Source organism: Mustela lutreola, chromosome 13 (assembly GCF_030435805.1).
Source record: "Mustela lutreola isolate mMusLut2 chromosome 13, mMusLut2.pri, whole genome shotgun sequence".
NCBI lineage: Eukaryota > Metazoa > Chordata > Mammalia > Carnivora > Mustelidae > Mustela > Mustela lutreola.
Genome location: NC_081302.1, coordinates 15734268 through 15759122, shown reverse-complemented (window position 1 = coordinate 15759122; position 24855 = coordinate 15734268). Strand labels below are relative to the sequence as shown.

The 24855-nt window shown below is 41.6% G+C and overlaps 1 protein-coding gene across 2 annotated transcripts in view; it reads left to right on the top strand.

The window, feature by feature from the left end:
* GPC6 (glypican 6) overlaps window positions 1–24855 on the top strand; it is a 1097888-nt gene that overhangs the window by 1008897 nt on the left and 64136 nt on the right. Inside the window, exons 6-7 of one of the 2 annotated variants that reach the window (XM_059144890.1) lie at window positions 604–747; window positions 4762–4791. In XM_059144890.1, coding sequence (XP_059000873.1) covers window positions 604–747; window positions 4762–4791 — 174 coding nt within the window. The remainder of the gene's footprint in view (window positions 1–603; window positions 748–4761; window positions 4792–24855) is intronic. The other variant, XM_059144891.1, reaches the window with a different exon arrangement.

The following is a 24855-nucleotide window of genomic DNA, read 5'->3' as shown; positions in this document are numbered from 1 at the left end:
TTCGCACGTACTGTGGAGTCATCAACATTGAACTCAGGGCCTAGCGCACTACACCTTGTGCTCAGGAACAGCAGACAGCCCTTTAGCACTGAGCTCGGGAGGCCATCTTAAACAGGGACATTGCCAAGTAAAAGCACAAGAATGCGAAAGACGGGGTACAAAAGAGGCCACAAAAAGGACACTTATTTTCAGGATGGCAGCCGAAACAAGAAGGCAGGAAATCACTTCGTTCAGCTTCAGCTGGGACCATGCATGTAGGGCCACTCTACATGGAGGCCCACGTCTACAGAAGTGCATGACTATTGATTTGGGGCTTATAATTTTAGCGAATAGGCAAATTCGCAAATACAGAATCCGTAAATAATGAGGACTGAGTCAATGTGTTGAAAATAAGAGTCAAGACATAGAGTCAGGCACCCTACATCTGTTTAGTTGGTTCTTATTATACTAGCAGTTGTCCCCCCTTAAAATTTAGAGATTAGGGTTTATTCAAGATAGGGTCCCATGAAAAATGGGACACCCACTGCATTGCCTGCTTCTGCACCGTGATCTCATGAAGAAACTCCCGGTGTCACTGTCTTAACCTTTCAATGGTTCTTGCAGGTCTTTCAGGGGTGTGGCCAACCCAAACCGGCTCCAGCCCTCCGATCTGCTCGCTCAGCTCCTGAAAATTTTAATACGCGGTTCAGGCCTTACAATCCTGAGGAGAGACCCACGACTGCTGCAGGCACGAGCTTGGACCGGCTGGTGAGTTCTCTCAGATTGATGGCCATCGTGGGCACTTTCTGTTACCAAGGTTATTCTTCAGGAAACGTGATGGGACTCTGAAAAAGTTGGTTGTAAAAGTCATCTCCTTCTTATATCTGCTCCGGGTCTTAATTAGAATATTGAAAAATAATGAGATCTTCCTTTTAGGTCATGAATTAGATTATTTAAGGCATCTTATCACTATTAATCCACTCATGCGGTGGCCAAATTTTCAACTTCATATATCTTCTGAAATATTAATCTGAAGACTAAGTTACTATATCTTCCAGAGATATAATTACAATAGCACATTTCTTCCTTACCTGCTTCTGTTACTTATTTAGTTATGTTACAGTGCGATTTTATTCTGCCTTCTTGTGTGTAAAGTTTTCTATTTGAAAGACCTTGCCAAGAGATCCCAAGTCAATACTATTTTTTTTTCTTTTTTGTATATCTTTTAAAAGTTGGAAGACTTAAAAATAGTCACTCTTTGATCCACTAAAATGTATGTCAGGGGACCAAATGATATCTACCAGCAAAGCAATTCACTTGGAGAATACCACCATAAACATAGTAAACACCATTTTTTTTAATGTGTTTTAAAAATCAAATTTTGCTATAAAAAATGAAAAGCTCATAATTTCAAAGAAATACTGCCTGATTATTTTCAATGCAATTTATAGCACTATAAACAATTTATATACCTGTAATTGTTAGCACGGTTCACGTTGCCTTGCCAATTATCCTGATGTAAAATTAACAGATAAAACCTTAAGGTCATAAAATACTTGAACCACATCTGATTATGTCATATAAACTCAGATCTCCAGGGTTTCTGGTTATGAAAATACTTTTATTAGTCACTGTTATAAATTACTTTATCATTGTAGTCACTATCCTCCTGCAGCGTAGGACTCATAAGATTAAATTGGTTGAGTGTGGCCTCCACGTAAGTACATCTCAGCATCTCAGTCTATAAAAATCACATGTACTTACAGCAGAAAGGCCTACCACGAGGAGCCAAAGTGAAAGGGTAAGTGAAGTCATTAGCTGCTAAATTATGTTATAATTTATTCATGTTTATTAGCAAATAAAACCCCTCTCCAATGTAGCTCTTGAAAAAGGATTCGTCTGGGTATTGCTTCCACCTTCTATGTTACCTTGGTCCTGTCTATTCTCTATTCCCAGTTTCAGGCAGAGTTGAAAAGTAGTTGCCTTTCTTCTTTTAAACAACCAATTAGAGTCCCCTGAACCACTAGCCAATAGTTTTAAAGACTGCATGGTTGCCATGGCAGCCCATGTTTGAGTTTTCATTTTACCAACTCTGTCTGTTAAGATCCTTTTCACCAGAGCATAAGTGGTGAGTATAAGTTTGAGTTCCCTCTCTCTCTCTCTTTCTCTTTTTTTGTTTTCTCCACTTTAGTTGGCTCTAACTTACTTATTGGAATATTGCAGGGTTTTTTTGAGTTTTCATAAATTCTAATTTAAGAACTGGGGCACAGTGCAACATGAGTAAATCATAGAGATGTGCGGTACAACATTGTGCCTACAGATAACAATCTTGTTTCATGCACTTAAATATCTGTTAGGAGAGTAGCTCTCCTGTTAAGTGTTCCTACCACAATAAAGTAAAATTTAAAAACAATGTGGGTACATTATGCACTTAGTTAAAATTACATTGAATTGGATCAATATAATGGTATCTATGACTACTGATTAATGTTTTTTTCCCTTTGAAACAAGCACACTTTTCTCTCCTCCACAGGAGAGATAGACACACACATACACACACTCAAACAGGGGAGATAGAGCAAGAAAAATATTTGTCTTGCAGTGTGTATGCAATTTAGCACAACCTAAATAAAGCATTAATGCTTTCTGATTGTCACCTGATGTGTAATATCTGATAGATAAGGAAATTAGTATTTGAACCCTCTTTTAGAAAGGAAATTCACTGATGATCTTCAAAATGCCCCCAAAGCAAAGATCTCGAAGAGTACTGGCAAATAACCAACTGATTTAGGCTCTTCTATTTTTAGGCACCCCCTCCCAAAATATATTTTAATCCATTTTTTTTCTGAAAAGGATCAGTAATGGTTAATCATATGATCATGGGTAAAAACCGAAGACCAGACTGGGTGCATAAGGGCCAGATTCAGTGCACAGGACTTTAAATCAATAAGTCAGTTTTATTCTAAAATATTCTCTGACAGCACGTAGTTCTTAACTTCCTCGTAGGTGTGGCTTTGGGCTCTGTAAGAGAGAATGGCAGATTTATTAAGGTTTTATTGACTGAAATTCCCAAATTGTACAAATTAGTGATTTGTAATTCACAAGCAGCCGTAAAGTGACCTGGAGTCACTTCCCCGGTCCCTAAGGGCAAGGGGCTGTTTCCACATCAAGAGGAACTATACAAGGTTATTCTTGAGAAACACAGACTAGGCCCAAAGCTAACATCAGAAACTTCCTTTGCAGCCCTTGGCTCCCCCAAGGCTTTCTTCCCTTGGAGGGTTCAATGTATTTCTGAAAAGTGGAACAATAAAGCAGTTACCTCGGACCAACTGTTTACATGACAGCTTATATGTCAACAGTCAGACCAAATCATCTTCAAGATGCATGCGTTGGTGACCTCTTTTAATGGGTCTGCCATATATTACCCCTTATTTTGGCTGTTTATAAACAAGTCTCATGTTACCTACTCCTGCTTTAATTCTCTTCTGAAGAGATGTTTCCTAAATATTTATACGAAGCGTGTGTCAGGAAAAGAGGATATTTGGGAAAGACTTTCCTTAATTTGTCAGAGTGTTTCAGTAGGGAAAAATGCTTTAAGAACAGCATCAGAAGATTATCCCAGTCACCCCACTGCTTTTGCCAAAGGGAAAATAACTAAACTGTAAAGCCCTTGGGGAGTTGCTTCTTAGTACCACTTAAAATGAGTACCTGTTTTAATTAACTTGGGAATCTTTTGGTCGATGTTCTTATATTTCAGGTGAACTGGTAATTAATTACGGGTATTGTTTTAGAAGTAAAGCTCCTAATCCCAACCTGGGCCAGCTGCTGCTAGAACTCATGTAAAATAATTAAAATAAAACTCTTTCTTAAAAATACACCAATTCCACCATTTGACCTCTATTAGATATTTAAGGAACTTGTAAATTCTTTTATATCACTAGGAAGCTTTTCCCATTGTTCCTCTAAAGTTATATGGGCAGAAAAATCAGTTTAGGTCACCAGTGGTTTTCAGACATACTACCCTGAAGTTATTTTTATTATCCAATGATGAATGAATACATTTGTATAAATTCAGCTGCTGATGAAAAGCTGACTCATCAAAGACTATCACAGTCCTTCCTGACAGCAACCGTGGTTTGCTGAAGATACAAATGCCATCAAGTGTTTTGGTTAACAGATTGGTCCTACAGTTACATCTTTCCTGTTACCAACACCCACCCTAGGGGCTCTCTGTCTCCACCTACTGTTACTGATTTTCAGTTAAGTACAGACTGTTAAAAATACCTCAACCTAAAAAGAGCTCGAGTGTGAAGATCTGAGAATACAGAGATATTTCAGATTATTAAACGTGCTCTATAACTCCTGGACACAAGGGACAGGGAGTGTCTGTTACTTACCCCAGGGACTCATCAGAGCAAAATATACTTTAAATGGTGTATCTTAGAAGAATGTGCTTTATAAAAGTAGATTTCAAAGAAAAAAAATAACAGAAGTGGAAGTTAATTCATGAAGTTGGTGATGATTTAGACCAATGAACCTCCAGTAAGTATTCAACATTGGACTGTGTTGTACAGGCTTCTTGAGTATTCTGCTGGTCATTCTGAGGGAGTCTGGGGCGGGGGTGGGTGGAATGCCAGCCAGATTTATCATTTGACATCAAATGATAAACCGATGAACAACGGTCAGCCTGCAAAGCTAAATGTTATACCTGTGCTGTGCTATTATGTATAGAATAATCTCTCTTTCTTTTTCCTTTAAATTTGTTTTCCTCTTGCTTCCCAGAGGATTGTGTGGAGGACAATGCAACATAGTGTAAGCTTTGGTCTTCTTTTTTCTTACTCTTATCCTCATTTGTCGTCATACAGTCATTTCAGAGAGTTCTTGAGAAATGCCCCCTCTGCTCTCCCTTTCCTGACTGTCTAGAGCACGTTCAACACTGCACATGACCGATGGGTTGAGAGGATTCCTCTCTGTTTGGTATTTATGGTTAACAGCCGTTTTGGTATTCTTTCCCAATGGCAAGGTTTTCAATCTAAGCTTTGTGTTAGACTAACTCATTTGGTGACTGATTTAAATTCTGTCCCAATGTTCAGACTATGTGTAGTCTGCCTGAAAAACTAGCTCTTCCCTGATAGAATATATTGGCTTTTTTCTTCTTGTGCTGAGCGAATAATTGCCTCGCTAATAATAACAACAAACCAACATCAGCTCTCATGCATAAGGAGCTAATTTTTCCATTAGTGAGGACAGAGAATTTAGGGGTTAAGAAATAGTTTGTGTTACAAGTTGTTTACTCCTTTTTTTTTTTCTTCCTTCTCGAATTTACTGAAGTCTCAGAGGACTTTCAGGGAGGGCACCCTGGAGATTTTTTTTTTTACCACAAAGTGGTCTGGGTGAGGACGGCGCACCAAGGATATCTTATCTGACTTTATATATTAACCGTACTAATCAGATAGTTAAGTTTTCTAATCTGGTTTTCGTACTAACATCCCATGCTGATAATACATTTTAATAAAGATCTCTCTCACCTGGAGGGTACATATTTATTCATGCAGCCCACCTATGACATCATAGGGCTCTAGGTCTGCTTGGCCTTAAGTTCAGGCAGTGAATTCTTCTGTTAACATTCATTTATTTACAAGGGAATTGAACCCTGAGTCATATTCCCATTCATCATCACAGTTCTCTGAGCTCAGGGCAGTTTGAATGAAAAAAGAAAGTTGAGATAAAACTAGAACAGGAATACCCTGGAAAAGGAAACCTTGGGGAAGGAACAGGGAAGACAGATGGCATAGGGTCTCCTGATGCTAAATGGGAAATGGGGGAACAAACGTCACGGGTAGGACAAATCAGGGCTCTCTTGGTTTGGGCCATTTGATAAAAGTAGAGGAGCTCCAGCTCAGATAGTATGTGCCCGCCTTTCTCAACAACATTGTCCTGATATCTCCAAGTTTTCCAGCCATTTAGCCAGTAAGATCTCCTAATCTTAGGGTTATCAGGGGCCCCTTAGCTTTCCCTCCAAGAGGAAGGACTTCATTGAATATCAGCCCCCACCCCCACTCTGCCTGCGTGCCTTCCCTGTGGGCCTCCTACCATCTTCCTTAACTGGGCCAAAATTACAGCTACTTTGGAAATTCACTGGTTCGCCATTGGTACGAAGCATGAATTATTGACATTATTGCGTATAGATGTAAGAACTTGCAAAATATCAAGTTATGCACTTTATTTTATTATTCTGAAACAAAACGGACTGAGCAGCTCACTTTCGGGTATCATTCCTGCCTGATGGTTAATACCAGTTTCAGAGTAAAACGCTGGTCATAAAAATGTTCTTCTCTGCCTCTTTGGGGCCATTTTGGTGTGATTTAGGACGTCTTGGTTGTAAGGATTCAGGGAAACTGTCTGTTGTTCATTTTAAATTGCCATGGCATTTCATTGTCACCTCAAAGGATCCTGCATCCGGCTAAATCCACTACTTTGCATTTCAAAAGGATGTCAGGCTGTATTTAAGAAACTGCTTTATTATCTAGAGCCTCAGCCACTGTTTTTAGGCAAAACTGATATTTCCTACCTTCCACCCAGACACACACACACACACACACACACACACACACACACCCCTCAGTCTTTGCTTGGCCTGAGCAGAAAAAACTAAAACCTCAATAACAACAGTAAACCGGATTCTCCACTTTAATTAGTTTTCTAAAGATAAATGGGTCAAGGCCAGACTGGCTTTCAGCCTCTGCTGCCGCTGCATAAATTATGCCCCATTCACCCCAGCAAACAAATGGCTGCCGCTCTGTCCCCTTCAAATCATGAACTGCCCAGTCTTGCCCAAACCTGCTTTATCTCTTTACTGCAAAACCCCACTGAGACACCCCGGTTCCATTTTCAAAATGAACCTTTGGTAATAACAGCGGCAAAATACAGTGCACTTTCAAAGCAGGGAGAAAATACAAACCACTCAAACCAAACCACCACCCAACTCATTCGATCTGGGCTCCTGCCCTTCTCTGGGCCCCTGCAGCAGCGTGCGGAGCTGGGAGAGCAGCCTGACACAGGCTTCTTTCCATTTAGGGGGCTTATGGCTGATGAAGCCCGGGTGGGGGAATAACATAAGACACACATAGAAAATGATGACTTATCCGCAGGACACACTGCTTATTCCACGGGCTTGGGGGATGCACAGATTGAGTTCAATGGTATGTCCTGTTGGGAATCCAGATACAATGCCTGCTTCTCATGTGGAATTTTCAATTTGCACCCAGTGGACGGTGCATTGGGCTGTATGCCTCGGGGAGAAAGAGGAATCACCCCACTGGCCGAGATCCTCCCTGGGGATGAGGAAGCCCATTCTGCCCCACTGCTTTACAAACACATTCAGAGAATCACATGGATTCTCGATGAAATAACAATGAAATAAAGTCATGCCACCCATTTTAAAGAAGGGGGGAGACTTATGCACCATTTAGGTATAAGTGGTCCTTAAAATCATTTCGGGCGGGGGGGAATCTGACTAACTAAACCATTTTCAACTCTGTTAAACTGTCCTTTGTCCTCAGAAATATTTAGGCTAGAGCTATGGTGTCCTCTGACTATGTCATAAACATGAAATGTTATACTTTCAGACTGGACAGATTTTCTATCGGTTTGATGCTATGCTGATAGGCTTACTTTCCCTTTCAGACATGAAAATTTCTTTCAGAATTCCTAGACTGCAGCTACCCCCAAACTGATGCATCCTTTATGCATCCGCCAATCGACAACGTTTGTCCTGGCTTCTTCTCCACTGCATAGCACTTAGTAAAACTAGCGACCGTGTGCAAGCTATATCATAGCATGGTGTAGTGCTAGCGTCATCAAAAAGGCAAGAGTTACTATTTGCAAAAAAAAGCATAGCTTATCAAATCTATGGGACACACTCCCTCTCCTCTAGGGGATAATATCTAATATAGAGTCCATAAAATGTTAGCATATAGGAAATAGGAGTTTGATTTTGTAATCTAAGATAGATTACACCACTAAAGAAGTCATGGAAAATATATTAACAAATGAGTTATCATTGACCAAATATGCAAACAGAAAACATTAAAATATCTGTAGCATCTTTGGAATAGGCTATCCTATAGGTCATTCACCCTTCTTAAGCCAGAACTTTTTGTCCATATCTTGAACAAATTAAACAGAAACTTTCTGGTCAGTTGTGAACCAGTCTGATAAGCAAACCCTCCTGCCTATCATTCAGTGTATTTGCTCTTTATCCAGCTATGTAATCAGTGTTTTAGTAACTTATATATGAAAGTCTGAACAGACAAGCCATACTAAACGACTTAAACCACACCTTTTAAAATATGTGTTATGAAACGCACCTGTTGACATAGATCTTTTATTAACTTATTGAGCAGCTTAAAGAACCTTGTTTTTGTCATGGAAAATCTGCAGTAATTTTTTCTCATAGCTGTCTGAGATATTCGCGCCACAACTCCCAAATGTGATGTTCAGACTTATGAGAGAGAGAGCTGAAGAAATGGGATATTTCATAAATACCAGTTTTGATGTATTTGCTGTATAATCAATCAGCTTTTAACTGACTCTGAGGCCTATGGGATACATTTTAAAGCACTGGGAATTTGGCTATTCCCATAACATACTTGGACACTCTTTACTGCTAGCAATAAACCTCAGGCATAAACATTGTAGAGAAAACCAGATGAAAAGAAACCTGTTTGAGTGAAAATTGACTTCGCTTCATAAATGTTAAAGGTAGAAAGATATCTGCAATACACAATAATTTTATTACTTAAGCTCATTCATGGTCATTATTGTCAGAGGCTCTAACTTCATGGGTATTTTCTAACACTTAAAAGACTGGCCAAGCTATTAGTAAGAGGGGGAAAAAAAAACGTTGACAGTAAATGAACCACCAGCAGCTGCAACAGCACCACGATATTGCTGGTGAACAAATAATTTTTTGGAAGTTGGGTTTGGGTTCTATCTTTGGGAGCTTTGCCAGTACTTTATCGATCCTGATAAGCTAAGCTAGGCAACGTGGCACTTGTGAACACCCCCCAAAATGGCTCACAAAAAACACAAGTTTATTGCTCGTTCAAGCCCAGTATGCTTTGTGAGTTTTCTGTGGGCCAGCTAGCTCCACGTGATCATCAGCCTCACGCCAGGACCCAGGGTGCAACCATCATCTGGAGCTTCACCTGTTAATGGTAGCAGAGAAGGAGAGAATGTGACAAAGACAACTGTTGGAGTCTCCACCTAGAGGGGGCACATCACATGGTTCACAGCTCATTGGCCAAAGGGGGTCACGTGACCAAGCCTTCTGTCAGAAAGGCGGGGACTCTCACACAGAGTGAAAATGGACATGCGAGTGAATGGTGGTGTTGTCATCCACAAACATGCATGACCAAGACGAGATTTTTAAGTTGATAAAAATCGACCTCATACTTTCTCCAGCTCCAAGACAAACCTTACATGAGAAAGAAGAGGAAAATCCTTCATTCATTCAACAAATATTTATTGTGCGCTAATTTGACCCAGGGATGAGTGGTTAGAGCATAATCAGGAGCTCACGATACTTTGGGGGACGCCAGACAAAACGAGTTCTAATTCCACACAGATTAGATACTGGGAAAGAATGTGTCCAAATGTTTTAGAATTCTTAGAGAAATCTAAGTCTTTGTTACAGAGGGGGTATCTATATGGCCCAAGAAAACCAACATTCTTTGGAAGTCAGCTTGATTTTTAGTGTCAGTTGGCTTTTTTGCAGATCTGAACTTTGAATTCAGTCACAATTCAACCAGAGCAAAGGAGTCCCACTCCAAATCTTAGGACAGTATCTCAAGGGAGGAGGTAGAAGCTGTTGCCAACGAGGAGTAGAAAAATAGCAGTAGAAAAACAGAATGAGCAAAGACTTTTTTATTACCGACTTTTAAGTGTCTTTCAAATCCAGACTATATATATTTTAAATAAAGCCTCGAAATTGCATTTGGGGAACGCTGCTCTTGTCTGACTTGATGCCATGTTTGCTTAGGCAAAGCAATTTTTCTGTTCTCCTTTCTGGGTCAACCTGGTTGGAGCAAATCAAACTGTTCTCCCTCTCTCTTTCTTTCATACATCATCTTTAAGATCACCAAGAATTCGAGTTCTGGAACCTGCCCTTGTCTTCTTTTACAATATCTGTTTCTTGCTGGACAGGATTCATGAAGGAGAACACTTTTCACAGGTTAATCAGGGAAATTGCATACGCTGACAGCAACAGCAAACTTATTGATTGCAATGAAAGTCTCAGGAATGTGTGCGCCATTGGCTTTCGTGGAATTATTTGTAAAATCGTAGCGCTCTGAGTCAGCCGGAAGAAAAATGACAATATAAATTCATAAATTATTTGTGTGTAAGGAGGCAAGAAAACAAGGACTTTGTAAGTTTTATTCTGAGGGATTTTGACCTAAGAAAACTCCCCCACAGCAGCCTACATTCATCTCAGCTAAGAGCACTCATCTCTGCACTTGAAAAAGCCCAGCATTTCTTTTGCCTGCTCCTTGCAGCTCCTTGAGTGCTAGAGAAAAGGGGTAAACACGAAGCAGCTAGACTAGCTTTGGGAAGAAAACATAAAGGCAGCAAACTGCCTTAATTGATCTCCTCACATAAAATCCAAAAACCCAGAGGCTATCTTTAGTGCAAGACATGTCCTCGTGAAGATGTTTCCAGTTACTCGGGAAAATCAAATCTTCTTTATACAACAGTCTTCAAGGAACAAGAAATATTTCATTAGGATTTTAATGGTGAGGGCGCAAGCAAAGAAAGCTTCCTCTTTTGTCAAGATTTCTTGACAAAATAAAACAGAAAGCCCTTCACGTGTTTTTCAGTAAATAAATAAATAAATAGATAGTTTTGGGGGGTTGAGACGTAAAATGAATCCTTAGGAATATTTTTTGAGAAGGACTTTGGATAATTTGGATCATGGTATAACTGAGAAGGCTCATGGGTGTGTGTGTGTGTGTTTATTTTTTAATTATGATAATCTTCTTGTGTCCAATAGTCATAAGTGAACAACCCAGAGATTGTTACAGTTATTTACCAAATGGTAGTCGAAGCTTGATACTTTTATATGAAAGTCTGTGATTCGTTGCGACTTTTTAAAATTCAAAGACACGTCATTGTGAATGAAATCTGTCTTCCTTATCCCTCCCGTCATGTCTTGCCCTAAACTTTACCCTTCCACAGACAGGTGCCACTGCCGCTTGCTAGATTAGGCACAGATGTTGTTATTATTAATCATAAACAGCAACGTCTCATTTCAAAAATCACAGTTATTCATTGCGAGGTTGGCTCTAACACACAGGCTGTAGGTGAGCTTCTTGTTCTTTACAGAAATAGGCTGCAGGCTTCGGCATTCTCAGATGAACAGGGAAGTATGTGCGAGCCACCACCGGTTCCCATTTGGTTGTCAAAGACTGGGAACCCTGGCAATTTCTCTCTAAGCTATGGCCACAGAGCAAGATTCCAATAAAAAGTCCCAGGCTGGGGGCGCCTGTGTGGCTCAGTGGGTTAAGCTTCTGCCTTCGGCTCAGGTCACGATCTCAGGGTCCTGGGATCGAGTCCCGCATCGGGCTCTTTGCTCAGCGGGTAGCCTGCTTCCCCCTCTCTCTCTGCCTGCTGTTCTGCCTACTTATGATCTCTCTCTCTCTCTCTGCCAAATAAATAAAATAAAATCTTAAAAAAAAAAAAAAAAAGGTCCCAGGCTGAACATTAGGGAAGATGATAAGAGAGTCAAGTTCTAGAAGAGTATTTGGGAAGCACACAGCTAAATGGTGGATGTGACTTACCCAGAGGAATGATGGAATACAGAGTGGGGGACCCACCAAGTCTCCCATGACTAATTCCTGAGCTCTGCGCACATCTCGCAGCCTCACGCCACCACCGATGACCAGCAGAGAAAGGCTCTTGTTAACAGCACTCCAGCTAGACAAGGAAGAAGTACTGGCAGAGGACCTCATCAGCCCAAATTAAGCAGCTGAATTCAATGCAAAGGTGACTCACTTGAAGGTGAACACAGAAATGATCCATTGGCTGTAATTTAACTGTAAAATGATCAGTGCCTGGAGCGTAGATTTGACAATGGGGGAATGACAGGAAGGACAAGAAGGATGTTCAGCTCCTCTTTCTCCATCTTGACCTCTCTCCTCTAAAAATAGAAGGAGAGGGGCACCTGGGTGGCTCAGTGGGTTAAGCCGCTGCCTTCGGCTCAGGTCATGATCTCGGGGTCCTGGGATCGAGTCCCGCGTCGGGCTCTCTGCTTGGCAGGGAGCCTGCTTCCGTCTCTCTCTGCCTGCCTCTCTGCCTACTTGTGATCTCTGTCTGTCAAATAAATAAATAAAATCTTTAAAAAAAAAAATAGAAGGAGAAACAAAGGCACAAACCCAGGCTTCTTACTGCTACCCGGGATTTATGTCCACCAAGTTGTCCCACCTGCCTAGCTTACGAAATTTATCACAGCTCCAGATGGACACAGGAACTGCGTAACAGCCTATCCTGGGTCAGCAAAGAAAAGTCGGCATTTGTGGAGTGTTTTAGAATAGACAACGGTGTTCACGTAGGGTACCTTGTTTGTAAAGCTTAAAACAACAGGAGTCAGCTATTTGCTTTTTCCCTTGAAGAGACTTCTAGGGCTCGCTTTCTGTTTCCCACGGGTCTGATGCTACGATGCTCTTGGTGTCCGTAATGTCTCTTCTACCATCAAAGTCAAACAAGAGGTACAGAGGCATTTTTGTGGGTTTACTGCTATTTTGTCTCTTTTTTGTTGCCCATAGTACTTTCATGAGATACTCTGTTTAAAAAAAAAAGGAAGGAAGGAAAATTTTTGTTTTCTGATACTTAAGGCTATTTAGGGTGCCCAGAACACAGAATTTGTGTTCAGAATTCCACATGAAGCTTGGAAGAATGCATTGCTCCCTCGAAGGAAGGTGAGGAAAAAAATTGAGGAGATGGGTGGTTCTGGATGGTCTCTATTGTCAGTGTTTATAGAGTGTTTGGATAACTGTCCTCCTAAGTTTGCTTTCCTTTACATCACTGAAAAATTCTCAAAGGCTGCTGACCATGGGGATTTGGAATTCAAGATCCCCATTTCTAAGATCTTCCTAAACAATAGTAGTATGAGGAAGGAAATTATTTTTGGTCAAATTGATGATTAAGAGTTAAAGCTATGGCTCTATAGATTTAAAACGATTAGAGACTTTCAGCATATTATTTAAATGTTTGTAGGAGTTGTATAAAGTGTCTCCAAGATTGCTCACGTGGTTATCATCCTTATTACGTACTTTTGTCTTCCAAATAGTTGCATTATCTTGAATTGTGGTCATCAGTTTTTCATCCCTTTTGGTCATTGTGATGCAAACAGGACTGTGATTTATCCAGAAACACCAAAGTCATATTTGACCCTGGGCTAGCTCATGCCAACCCTAAAAACAAGACCATGTGGTCAGGTGACTAGGACAAGGTGCAAATGAAGTCTAAGTCCTGATCCTTGTGAGGGCTGGCCAAGGCTTCTTTCCTCACCATACACTTGGACCACCTTCCTCCAGAGGGTCTCATAAGGACACAGTGAGACAGCCCTGAGCCAAAGTGCGGATTCGCCATCACTGCCAAGGAAAAACAATTCAAAACATTTGATCAACACTCAGGGATCTTTCGGGTTGGGTGCCGGGACATTAAAGTCCATCTAGTCCAATGCTTTCACTTTGCCAGTGAAGACCCTCGAATCCAGAAAGATGGTGTGGCTGATGCGAAAATCCCTTTGGCTTCAGGCTGAGATACTTCTTTGTTTCTCAACTTCTATTCATTCGAGCCCTACATCCAGTAATGCATCTTTCAAAATAATGTCATGCTGGTTGTAGAAAGCCCATATATAGGATATATATACATATATAGCTATACATCTATAGAGTATATACATATATATATATATTAGAATAAAAAGTCACAAATTACAATCACAAAGAAAAATAAAGTAAATTAAAAAAAAATAAAGTAAATTAAACTTGTTGAATTCACTGTCACAAAAAAATGTGGATTTTTTTCTCTTCTCCTTATATATGTCAGAGAAGTTTCCTGTTCATAGAACATGATGTTCTGTTTTTCTGTTTCGTGTCCCTCTTTCATCCCCTTCCAGAGAAGCCACCGTCTCGCTCTCCCGCTCCATCCTTCCCGTTTGCATTCAGTACCCCTCGCCCCGTGCCTCCCCCAGCCGGGGCTTCTCTCATGGTATTCTAGGCACAACACCAGAAAAAAGGTGTCTTCACATCGCGGTTACTTTGCTGCAGTCAGAGCGAAAACAAAAGCGAGACATTCCCAAAATGCCAAGCCCTTGGGAAGAACGTCCGCTCACTACACTGGGGCTTCACTATGACCTCACATCCCTTTCCAAGAGTCTTGCTGTTCTAGGAACACGAGATGGCCACAGCTTCTGGAAATACTGATTCAAAAGTGCTTCAGTCATTTTCTTTTGTGAGGTTTTTTTGTATGTGCTATTTTTTTTTCCCTCACTAACGGGATGTGTGATACCTAGTAAGTGGGTGTAATCACTGGCTCTTATAAAATTGAATCTAAGCGCAAGTCATTTCACACATTTCTTTCTTCCCCGAGATGGCTTCAGTGCCTTCTTTTCTTAGGAGAAAGGAGGCGAGTGGAGAGGTTCCCTAAATGTGAGAAGAAGGAGGGCTTCCGTATACTCCAGGGCACTTTAAAATTAAGTTCTCCATCCAAACATACTTCCTCATCTCTTCCCCCCGACTTTGTTGGGACACACATAGCAGAGGGTCACCCTTCATCCTTCCTGGAGATGGACTACAAAGCCAGCAGTTAGAGAAAGATCTGTTGCTGCTGTCTCGAAGGACCTCTTCCTACTAGACCAGCATCTGTGAATACATGGCACCAGGATCACCTATATCTGAAGTTTTTTTTGTATTTTTTTTTTTTTAATTGCTGAGATCCAAGCCAGAACCACACCAGATCAGCCATACCTGGGCTGGAGGACAGAAAATCTGTCCATTCGACATGCTCTCAGGTGATTCTGATGTCCATCTCTCATCATGATGTCCATGATGTCTACATGCTACATGGACTGCTGTCTTCCTGACCCTTGAGGATCTATCTGCCTTTCCCTCTGTATCCCCACTACCAAAGTGTCCAATGTACGCTTCCTGGAAGAATGACTGCCCCATTAGATGTGTACAGATGACTTCTTGGAAGGAGTCACCCTACAGTGAACTCCCTGCAGAGAGAGAAAAATCCAAACTAAGACTTCCTGGCTGTCCCTGTTGCTGGTCTCATGGATGTCACTAACATCAACCACGGTCTTGTATCACTGCTCTTTATCAGAAGCAAATAGAAAGAGAGGCCCCACACAGCCAGCTGCACAGCCCAGCCTTCTGGAAGTCTTTCTAGAAAGAGATTATTATATATAAATTAAACAGCCTCATAGCGAATATTTCTGAACTTCTTTGTCACTTACCAACTTCATTGTGTTGGTATCTTCTGATTCTGGAAAGCAAAAGTGAACTCACTGCAGCTCCTTGTTCTATGCTCAGTTGAGAAGAGGCGTGGTCTGGTCTGGGAGGGGGCTGCTGCTCCAGGAGTCAGGGCTCCCACTGCTGTCCCAGCATTGCTATATGACCTTGCCCTGCTCACTTCTACTCATCCTTAAAATGAGGATGGCTGGACGTCAGTGGTTCCACAGTCCCTTCCTTGGACACAATCCCAAAGCTTCTGTGAATGTGGAATGGGTGACCCCACCGGTCACTGATCTGTAGGTTCAGATCACCCTTGGGAACTCCTGAAGAAAGAAGTCTGCGGGGACAAAAGCTCAGTTGAACTCAGGCTGGCGAGTTGCTTCCCACAGAAACTGGAGCCCTTCAAGTTTTATTTCTTTTTTCAGAACATCTGGCTAATGTCTTTTCGGGCATGATTCATGTTTCTTTGTTGTCCAAAAGGAGTCAGAGAGGGACAAAGTAAAGAAACTAAATAAAATGTCCACGAGAATATCCCAAAGGAATGGAGATGGAGGGAGCGTCATGCTTGAATTTAAGCCACTGAAAACATTTGGCAAAACGCTGAGTTCTTCCTGCATGTTCAGTGTTGTGAATTTTCACATGAGCTCACGTTGATCCCAGAGCCCACCAGACCCCGGGCCCCTCACATCCTCTACCTGGAAGGATGAGGCTCCCAGGAGTGCATCTGTACCTCCCGTATCCTCGGCAGCTGCCATCTGCTTAGTCTGGGAGACGTCCAATTCCTCCCATACATGTGCACTTCCTCTTTGAGATAGGATGTCCCAAGGTCTTCAGCCCCCCCCGGGGGGGGGCAGTTGTTCTCCACCGGATCTGCAGAGAGAAAGAAAACGGATCTGGTCTTGAACAACCATGGTTAAACATCTGTGTCAACGTCACTCAAGTCCGTATGTTTTTTGAGGTGAAAATGGCCTTACACTCATAATGTTGGTTTGTATTCGTTTAGGAGACCCCCAAACCCCGGGTTATCCCTTCATTCCCACCCCCCTGCAAGTTTTTTTTTTCTTCTTCTTCTTCTTCTCCTTCCTCCTTTAGCTCGTTCTTATTCAAGACAGAAATCCCTGGGTCAGAAATTTTGCCTCGTCCCATAAATATGACTTTTTGAATGTCCCGAGAGGCAGAAAAGAAGCCAAATGTGATTACTCAGACTCTGGGCTTTCATCATGGTGTGATTCATCAAAGGAGCTGAAGGTACTGCACAGTTCTGAACTTAAATATCCCTTCTGAGAGGCTCTTTGCCCTGCTGCTTTGATGAAGAAAGAAAAAGGCTTAAGAGGGATTTTCACATAGGGACAAAGCAATGTGCAGGGCTACCTGCTTTATCTGCGTTCCCTTGACCAGTATGGATAACACTGTGTGTGAATAAATTCAACTCTTCTTTCCTCCTCTCCTGCCCCCTCTGTCTCTGCTGTCATCCTCGAAACTACTCTGCCTGTGCCCTGCCTAGTGATGACTTTCAAGACCATTTTCAAATACCAGGCAAGCAAAAATGTTCAAGTCATTTAAAGTCAAGTGCCAGTGGGCAAGTCAGTTAATTTCTCTGAGCCTCTATTCAGCAACTCTCAGTCTTGAAAGTCTACAAATACATCACTGGAGAACTTTAAAAAGTACTTACGTCGGGATCCCCATCCCTATGGACGCTGACCCGTGTGGTGTGGGGCTAGACGAGGCCGGGGTGTTTGACAAGCTTCCCAGGAGTTTCCAGTGTATAGCCCACGTTGCCAAACACTGCTCTAGGTCCTTATTCTTCAAAGTGAGGTTCTTAGACCAGTCTCACCTGGGTGCCTGTTAGAGATGAAGAGCCTGGGACCCCGCCCCAGACCTGCTTTATCAGTATCTGCATTTTTCATAAGACCCCAAGGTGGTTGATAGATACATCAGAGGAAGAGAAGCAAGGCTCCTATCCCTTATATGTTATAGAGGATAATAATGTTCATGGTGTGCCAAGCTGTCTGCTACATGTTTTTCCCCATGTGCTCTCCAAAAGGGAAAGACAACAGATTGCATATATAGGCCTTGAGACTGTAGCCTGCTTCACAGAGCCCTGGTATGTGAGGTTGTGGGTTTCTGGGGCACAGCGATTATTCTCTTAATGTGGTTGGTTACAAGGCTGATTGTCACATTTAAATGTGCAAAGTGGTTCCACAAGTTTAGTATCTCCTTTTGATCTTAGAAATTGGATTTCCCTCTCCAAAATTTAATAAACTTTGCCTTCTTTTTCCATCACACTTTAGTTTGATTTGGACATTATATATGTGTGTGTGTGTGTGTGTTTCATGTCCAAATCAAACTACAGTGTGTGTGTGCGTGTCTCTCTCTCTCTCTCTCTCTATATATATATATATATATTTCCCCCCCTTTTGGTCAGAGATTGAGCACAAGCAGAGGGAGTGGCAGACAGAGGAGAGTCAGGCTTCCCGCTGAGCAAGGAGCCTAATGTGGGACTCGATCTGCTTAACTGACTGAGCCACCTAGTTGTCCCTGATTTGGGCATTATAAATCAACGCCAGCTAGCAGGCTTATTTGAGGAACAATATTAAGGGTCTTCAGGGTGGGGATTGGTTACTTTGGTGAAGAGAAGCTGAATGAGTTGGGTTCAAACTGATCAGGCAGGTTTGTTTTCAGGGCTTAGCCAACAATGGCCCACGTACCACAGCATCTGTTTTTTTGTCAATAAAGTTTTATTGGAACACAGCCCCACTCATTCATTCATTCAAGATATCTTTTATGTGCTTTCACACTCCATATTAGGACTACAATACTTGGCTGCTACAACAGTGGTAGTCCTGAGAGACACCATATGGCCTCCAAAGCCCCAAGTCATACCATCTCTGTTCCAAAGCCAATGTTCCACTAGCCTTTCCCAGAAAAAGTTTGCCTGTTCCTGGTTTAGGGCAAGTGTCATGGCCAAGGTTGAGTGTTCACTGGCCAGCTGGGCCCATTTATTTGTTTGGTTCTGTGGCCCAGTCTATGCCCCTAATCCCAACCAGACATTGAGCAGCTGTGTGGCCACAGCAAAGCCAAGAGGAGCCTCCAGCACAGACTCATGTGCATTCTGGGAACAAAAAGGAGCAAAGAGAACAAGGCCTGTGTATATGGAAGTATTGGAAGTTGTACATGGAAGTTGATGTAAGTTTTGCTTGAGCGTCTTTCGGAAATGTTCCCAGTAAATACCGTATAAAATAATGATGGAAAAGAGCCTCACAAGAAAATCCGGAGTTAAACAGAGAAATACAAGATCTCTAGTCAAGGTGGAAAGAAGTGTCTCCTAGGAGAAACGAAAGGTAAACAAATTTGTTACCAGACTATTTCAAGCAAGAAATTCCCTCCTCTAGGAAAGTTGCAAACTCTTAGAACACAGACATCAAGCAAACCTTGAATTATTTCAGAGTTCCTAAAACAAAAGCATATGTTCTTTCCTATCTTCTCTTTCTCTTCCGTGGGCTATGGAGAAATCAGGAGTCACAACAGATTTGATTTCTTCTCTCTGCCTGAGAACCAGTAATTGCCGACTATGTAACAGTCATGCTTTCTTGGTGTTACAAGGATTAAAAGAAAGGAAAGACGGATAAAAGTCGGCAGGATGAATCTTTCCAGACTTGGGTCCTTGAAACTGGATGTTCCTTTGGCTCTATTTCATATTTTTGAATTTAGCATTTTTTTCTCTGATAATTCTTTGGGTGCCTCCTTTCATCCAAGCTGGGCTTCTGTTTCTTCCGGTAGGCACTCTGAGGCCAAGAAGCTGGTTGTTAGAGGGCCTAACGAGGCCCATGGATAGCAGCGGGACTGAACTGAAGTGTAGCAATTAGCTTTTGCCTAATTCCACCCAACTGGTGTTTCTAGATCTACAGTGGTTGATAAATAGTGAAAGTTCCAAGTGGGAAAAAAAAGAGCAAGAGAAAGATACCAACAGTCTTGGGTCTAACAGATTGTTCTAATTATATTCTCGCTGTTTCATTTTGCAAGTTTTTATCAAAATGGAAGATTTGAAGTCTTTGCATAATCTCTCTGTACATAGTTTGCGTTGCCAGTTTGCTCTCTCTGGCATGGGGCTGGCTCATCTGTTGGTCTCTGGCATAGGGATACCAAAATGTGGCTGATTCTGTCTTCAGAGCGGAACTAGAAATATGGGGTTTAAAAGATATATAATGGCTGATGGAAAAAATAATGCCCTTCTGTCAAATCATTGCAAGAAGTTAATCATTTTCCCAAAGGTTTTTTTTCTTCTAATACTCTGGAATATAGATAGGTAGATAGATAGATAGATAGATAGATAGATGTAGATAGATAGATAGATATAAATAGATGTAGATAGATATAGAATCCATTTGGTGGTTCTCACTAAACTGGCCAGTAATAGTTTTCCTGTGAGTAAATTTGATGTCAGGACTTTGCAAGAGAAGGAACAGATGTGAAGATCTATGTTTACAAGAAAGACACTTTCCTCTTTGGCCACTGCATGTGAGTTATGGGAGAAGTTAACATTTTCTTTTCTCTGTATGTTTACATGAAGTTTCTGGAAATCATTGCAAGGAGATGATAAGAGTACATGACAAGATATTCCCACAGGCAACAGATGAGGGATTTAGGGATGAAATTGGTCTGTGCATCAGGAATGGAAAGGATTCCAGGCTCTTCATATGCTTTATGAATTAATTTCGTATGCATTACCCTCTTCATAGAGCACTGAGCCAGAAAGTTGTAGGAGCCACTGAAGTTAGCTGTAAAATAGTCAGCGCCTCCCTTAGCTTTTTGCTGTATCCTTCTTCTACTTTAGTTATAAGTTTAAAATTTTAGGTAATTGGTTTCTTGACTCATTTTTTTTTTCCTTTTTCCAGATTTTGTAATCCCTGCTGTCATGACCATAAGTCTCATTTTAGGGCAACCCTGCGCTGCATCTTATTGTCCGTGTAGGCTCTGAAATCTAATCCTGGGGTTCTGAGTCAACCATCAAAACTGCAGCTGAGAAGTTCCAGGGCCCCCTCCCCCGACCTTGTCAAACTAGGATAAACCCAATTTCAGAGTCTAGACAGGTTCTGTCCCTTTCTGGTGAATCCCAAAAGGACACCAATGAAGTGGATTGCAATTCACTTCTTGTATTCTCCAGAGAATTTGTGACCAATAATAGTAAATGAAATGTGTAAGGGGTTCTACAGTTTGCAATGCACTTGGACTAACCTTCCTTCATCTCTGCAGTAACCCAACAAGTGAAGTATTATCATCTTTATTTTACCAGTTCAGGAAAACAAAGTTCACGGAAGCTAAGTAAGCTTTCCTGAGATTTCATCACTAAGTAGCAGAGATAGGATTCAAATACAGATCCTGTGACTCTAAATATCATACCTCTTCTTCTATAATATGCCACCCAAGTGAAGACCATGCAACGAAGGTAGCCAGCAAAGCAGAATTCTAATGTGTGATTGAGAAGCCCATGTCAGGGCACCTGGGTGACTCGGTCGAACGGCCACCTCTTACTTTTGGCTCAGGTCATGATCTCGTGTTGGTGAGATCGAGCCCCACATCAGGCTCTGTGCACAATGGGAAGTCTGATTGTCCCTCTCCCTCCCCCATCCCATTCTCTTTCTCTCACATTAATTAATTAATTAATTAAAAAAGACGAAGAAGCTCATGGAATTGAACAGCTGAAAGAAGACAAGGTGTTCAGATGGTGGGAAAGGAGAATGAATGTACAGGAAATAAAGAAGTAGAGGGGAAAGTCACTTAAAAAGAGGAGATCACAACCTTGAGTCAAGTTCCTTATAGAAAAGCTCAGCCTCTCTCCTATTTTCCAAACATTCCACATTGCCTTGATCAGGATTTGGAAAGACTTGCTGAAAGTAAAAAAGTATTGAGTATCATCTATGGTTTCCTCTATTTTGCTTTTATGACTTACCAAGGGCTGGGGAGTGAGTATGTTCTGCCTTGCTGGTCAATGGTATCTGTCACAGCTACTCAATTCTATCATTATTGCGTGAAAGCAGTCGTTGACTAAATGGCAAGGGCTGTGTGCCAATAAAATTTATTCACGAAAACAGTAGCCAACTGGAAACCCCAGCATGCGGGCCCCTGCCTTAAACAATGGCTTCCAGCCTTTTTTGGAACATCACTGCACATTACAATGATCTAAGGACAAGTAAAACGAATACCTTCCTACAGTGCTTCCCTATGACAGTGGAAGCATTCTGAAGTAAGGTCCAGCCATCAATACATATCTCTAAAGCTTCCCATGGAAATTCTCGTGTCAAAACAGGATGGAGGGCCACTGACCTAGATTCTAAAACAGGGTTTCTCAAAGCACAGTCCCTAGGAGAGGAAGCGACTTCGGCATCACCTGGGAACTTGTTGGGAATCCAATTCTCAAGTCCAACTCCAGACCTTCTAAATCTGAAAGTCAGGGAATGGGGCCCAGAATCTGCATGTCAACAAGCCCCCAGGTGGTTCTGAAGTACATACATTCAAGTTTGAGAATCACAGGTCTACCTAGAGGATAAGCATTTGGTCCAGGGCCCCTCCCTCACGGTTAATCAGGTTTTAAGTTCTAGAACCAGCACTAGATCTGACCTCCAAAATGTAGCTTCAGGCCCCCTTCTTCTCTTTACCATACCTCCCTGAGCCTCAGAGTCTCCATCTTTGGAAAGAGTAACTATCATCTAGACCTCTATGTTGTGTATGGTGATTAAGTGATTAGATGTTTTCGAGGGTAATAAAAACACTATCAAGCTCACCCACAAAGGAAAGCATTAATTGCAGTTGTACTGAGGGGGAAAGGTATCCACTTGTTTGTTATGGGCTTGGTCCTGGTTCTTGGTCCAGAAGGCTGCTCTGACCCAAAGGGTTACAATCAAATGTAACCTAGAAAGATGTCTATCCTTCCGACCTTATAATGATTCTTTTTTCTGAACTACAAGGCAGCCCTGAACAGAGAAAAGCAGGGCTGGAACAAGGTGCCTTTGTAGTCAAGGGAATGAAGGAGACACTATCCTAGGAAAACAATGAAAGCAGCTAGAATTAAGGCTGTTAGGATGCACTCCAGACCCACACACCTTGTTTAAAGTAGGCAAAGAGAGCAATGAATTGTCCCGGGGATATTTTTCTAGCTGTCTTGGAGCTATGCTCCTTGCTACACATTGACATACGTTACCTGTCAAAAAGTAGCACCAACCACCCTCACAAACGTATTCAAAAAACATCTAGACACCTTTATGAAGAACACACATAATTTGTTCCTAAGACAAACTGGGATGCTTTGGAGGTAAATTTATAGTCCTGTAGGTTTGACATAAAATATCCCTTAGAACCTCTTTTAGGATATAATGTACTAAAAGAATCAAGATCTAACACAGTGTGGTGATTCTTGAGTTCTTGTGAGACCAAAACCAAGAAACGTCTCAGGGTATCTGCTGTGTTAGAAACATGTGGATTGAACTGAATATTTCTAACATAAAGAGCCTTCAGAAATCAACCGTCTTACATGTAGTCTCTAGAGTTACCATCTGAACTTTAGGGAAAATACCGATGCCAAAGTCAACACCGCTGTGAAAACTCCCTCTCTTGCCTTCCTGTCTAAGTGCAAGACCCTGCTCTCTCAGATGTTGTGATATATATTTTTTCTTCTCTTTTGGTTCATCTGCAGCATACAAGATGAGGAAAGGCAAGGTCAGAGAAAGGTTTGTCATTCTTTACTTGGACAAAGTCTTGAGCAGTGTTATTTAGACATTTTCTTATGTACCGTAGATAGTCATTTTTGTTAGTAAAATGCCTTGAGAAGCATTTTGCTGAAAGCTGCTGGGAAAAATTGAAGTGGGTTAAAATGAGCCATGATACACCAGCCCTGCAGGTATAGCACTTGGAGTCCTGTAAGGGGGGATTACCTCCTGTGTTCCCCTTCTAGCCTTGCTGAAATTTCCTAACCCCAGAGGATACATCGAGGCTGCTTTTCTCAGGGCAGCCAAACTGCCTCGTACACAGATCAGTTGAAATATGAACCGAGCAGGGTGTGAACTAGCTCAAAATATGCTGATTTCCAGATGTTCCTTGATTCTCTCAAACACTGATTGCCCCCAAAGACCATCCTGAGTTGGTGGATGGCAGTGATTACTCATATTTCTTTTCCATGATCAAGGCAATAAATTTAAAGCCCCGTAGTCTTCTCATGAGCCTATGTCTGGGTCTTGTCTAGGTCATATATTACTTCTCAGTATGAAAATTGCAGAGTCTCACTGGATTGGGCAGTAAAATATCCACACACTGATGCTGGTCTTTTGATTTGTTGCTCTTCCTGGGATGGAAAACTTCTCAGAAATCTGAATAAAGGGTCGGTGTGTTATATAGTGACCTTCCGTGAAAGAAAGGTCATGGAATATCTCCTTTCTCTGCAACAAAAATCAGGAAAACAGGGAGAATCAATGTTAACATGTTTCAGGGAAGGTACAAAAAGAAAAATCCAAAAGCAATGAACCTGAGTTTTCAAAGGGAAAAAAAAATCATCCGTAAAGCATGCTTAGCACTAACATTATTATTGCATTCTAAAATCTCAGTCCCTTGGGAAATAAAAAAGAAATCCACAGTATGAATAAGTTAGGATCACATGTGCTAAAACTTCTGGATGATTCTTCTGAATATGTTTATTTGATATCTGGGTTAAATAAAGGCTCATAGAAGGGCAGTCTCCCCACGATTATGAACTGGAATAGAGGCCTACCGCCAGATGGATAGTACCATGAGGAGAAACGAGTTCTTTTACCCTTTCTACTTCCACTCCCTTTGAAGATAAATTTGTGGCCACCTACTCACCATCCCATGAAACTTTGAGCTGACATATTTCCTCCCCATATTTTGTAAGAAGGAAATATGACAGCTCTCCAGTTATACCATAGGAAGGAAAAAGACTTGGACCTGAGTTCATAGGATGGTTCTCACCCATACAGGAAATGATCTTAGTGTCTCAGAGTTTTAGCTTTCTCATTTATAAGAAGAAGTTAATAATACCTGATGTGGGAAGGTTCCATGTTTCATCTAAAGTCACACCTGGTTAGGAGCAGAGTGGGGACATGAACCTGGCTGGGGCTGTAACAGAGTGCCTTAATCCATGGTATTGATACCTGATGAGGAGTAAATGTGATGGGATACAGAAAACTCACAACTGGGCTTGATGCACAGTGAGCCCTCTGTAAATATCTGTTACCAGTTTCTTTTCTCTTACTCCCTGTCCGATCTGCCCCATCACCTCTCTCTCCTGAAGTGCCCAATGCGTTCTGTGACCGTTGATGGCACACAATAAGTATGGACAAGGGTGATTCGT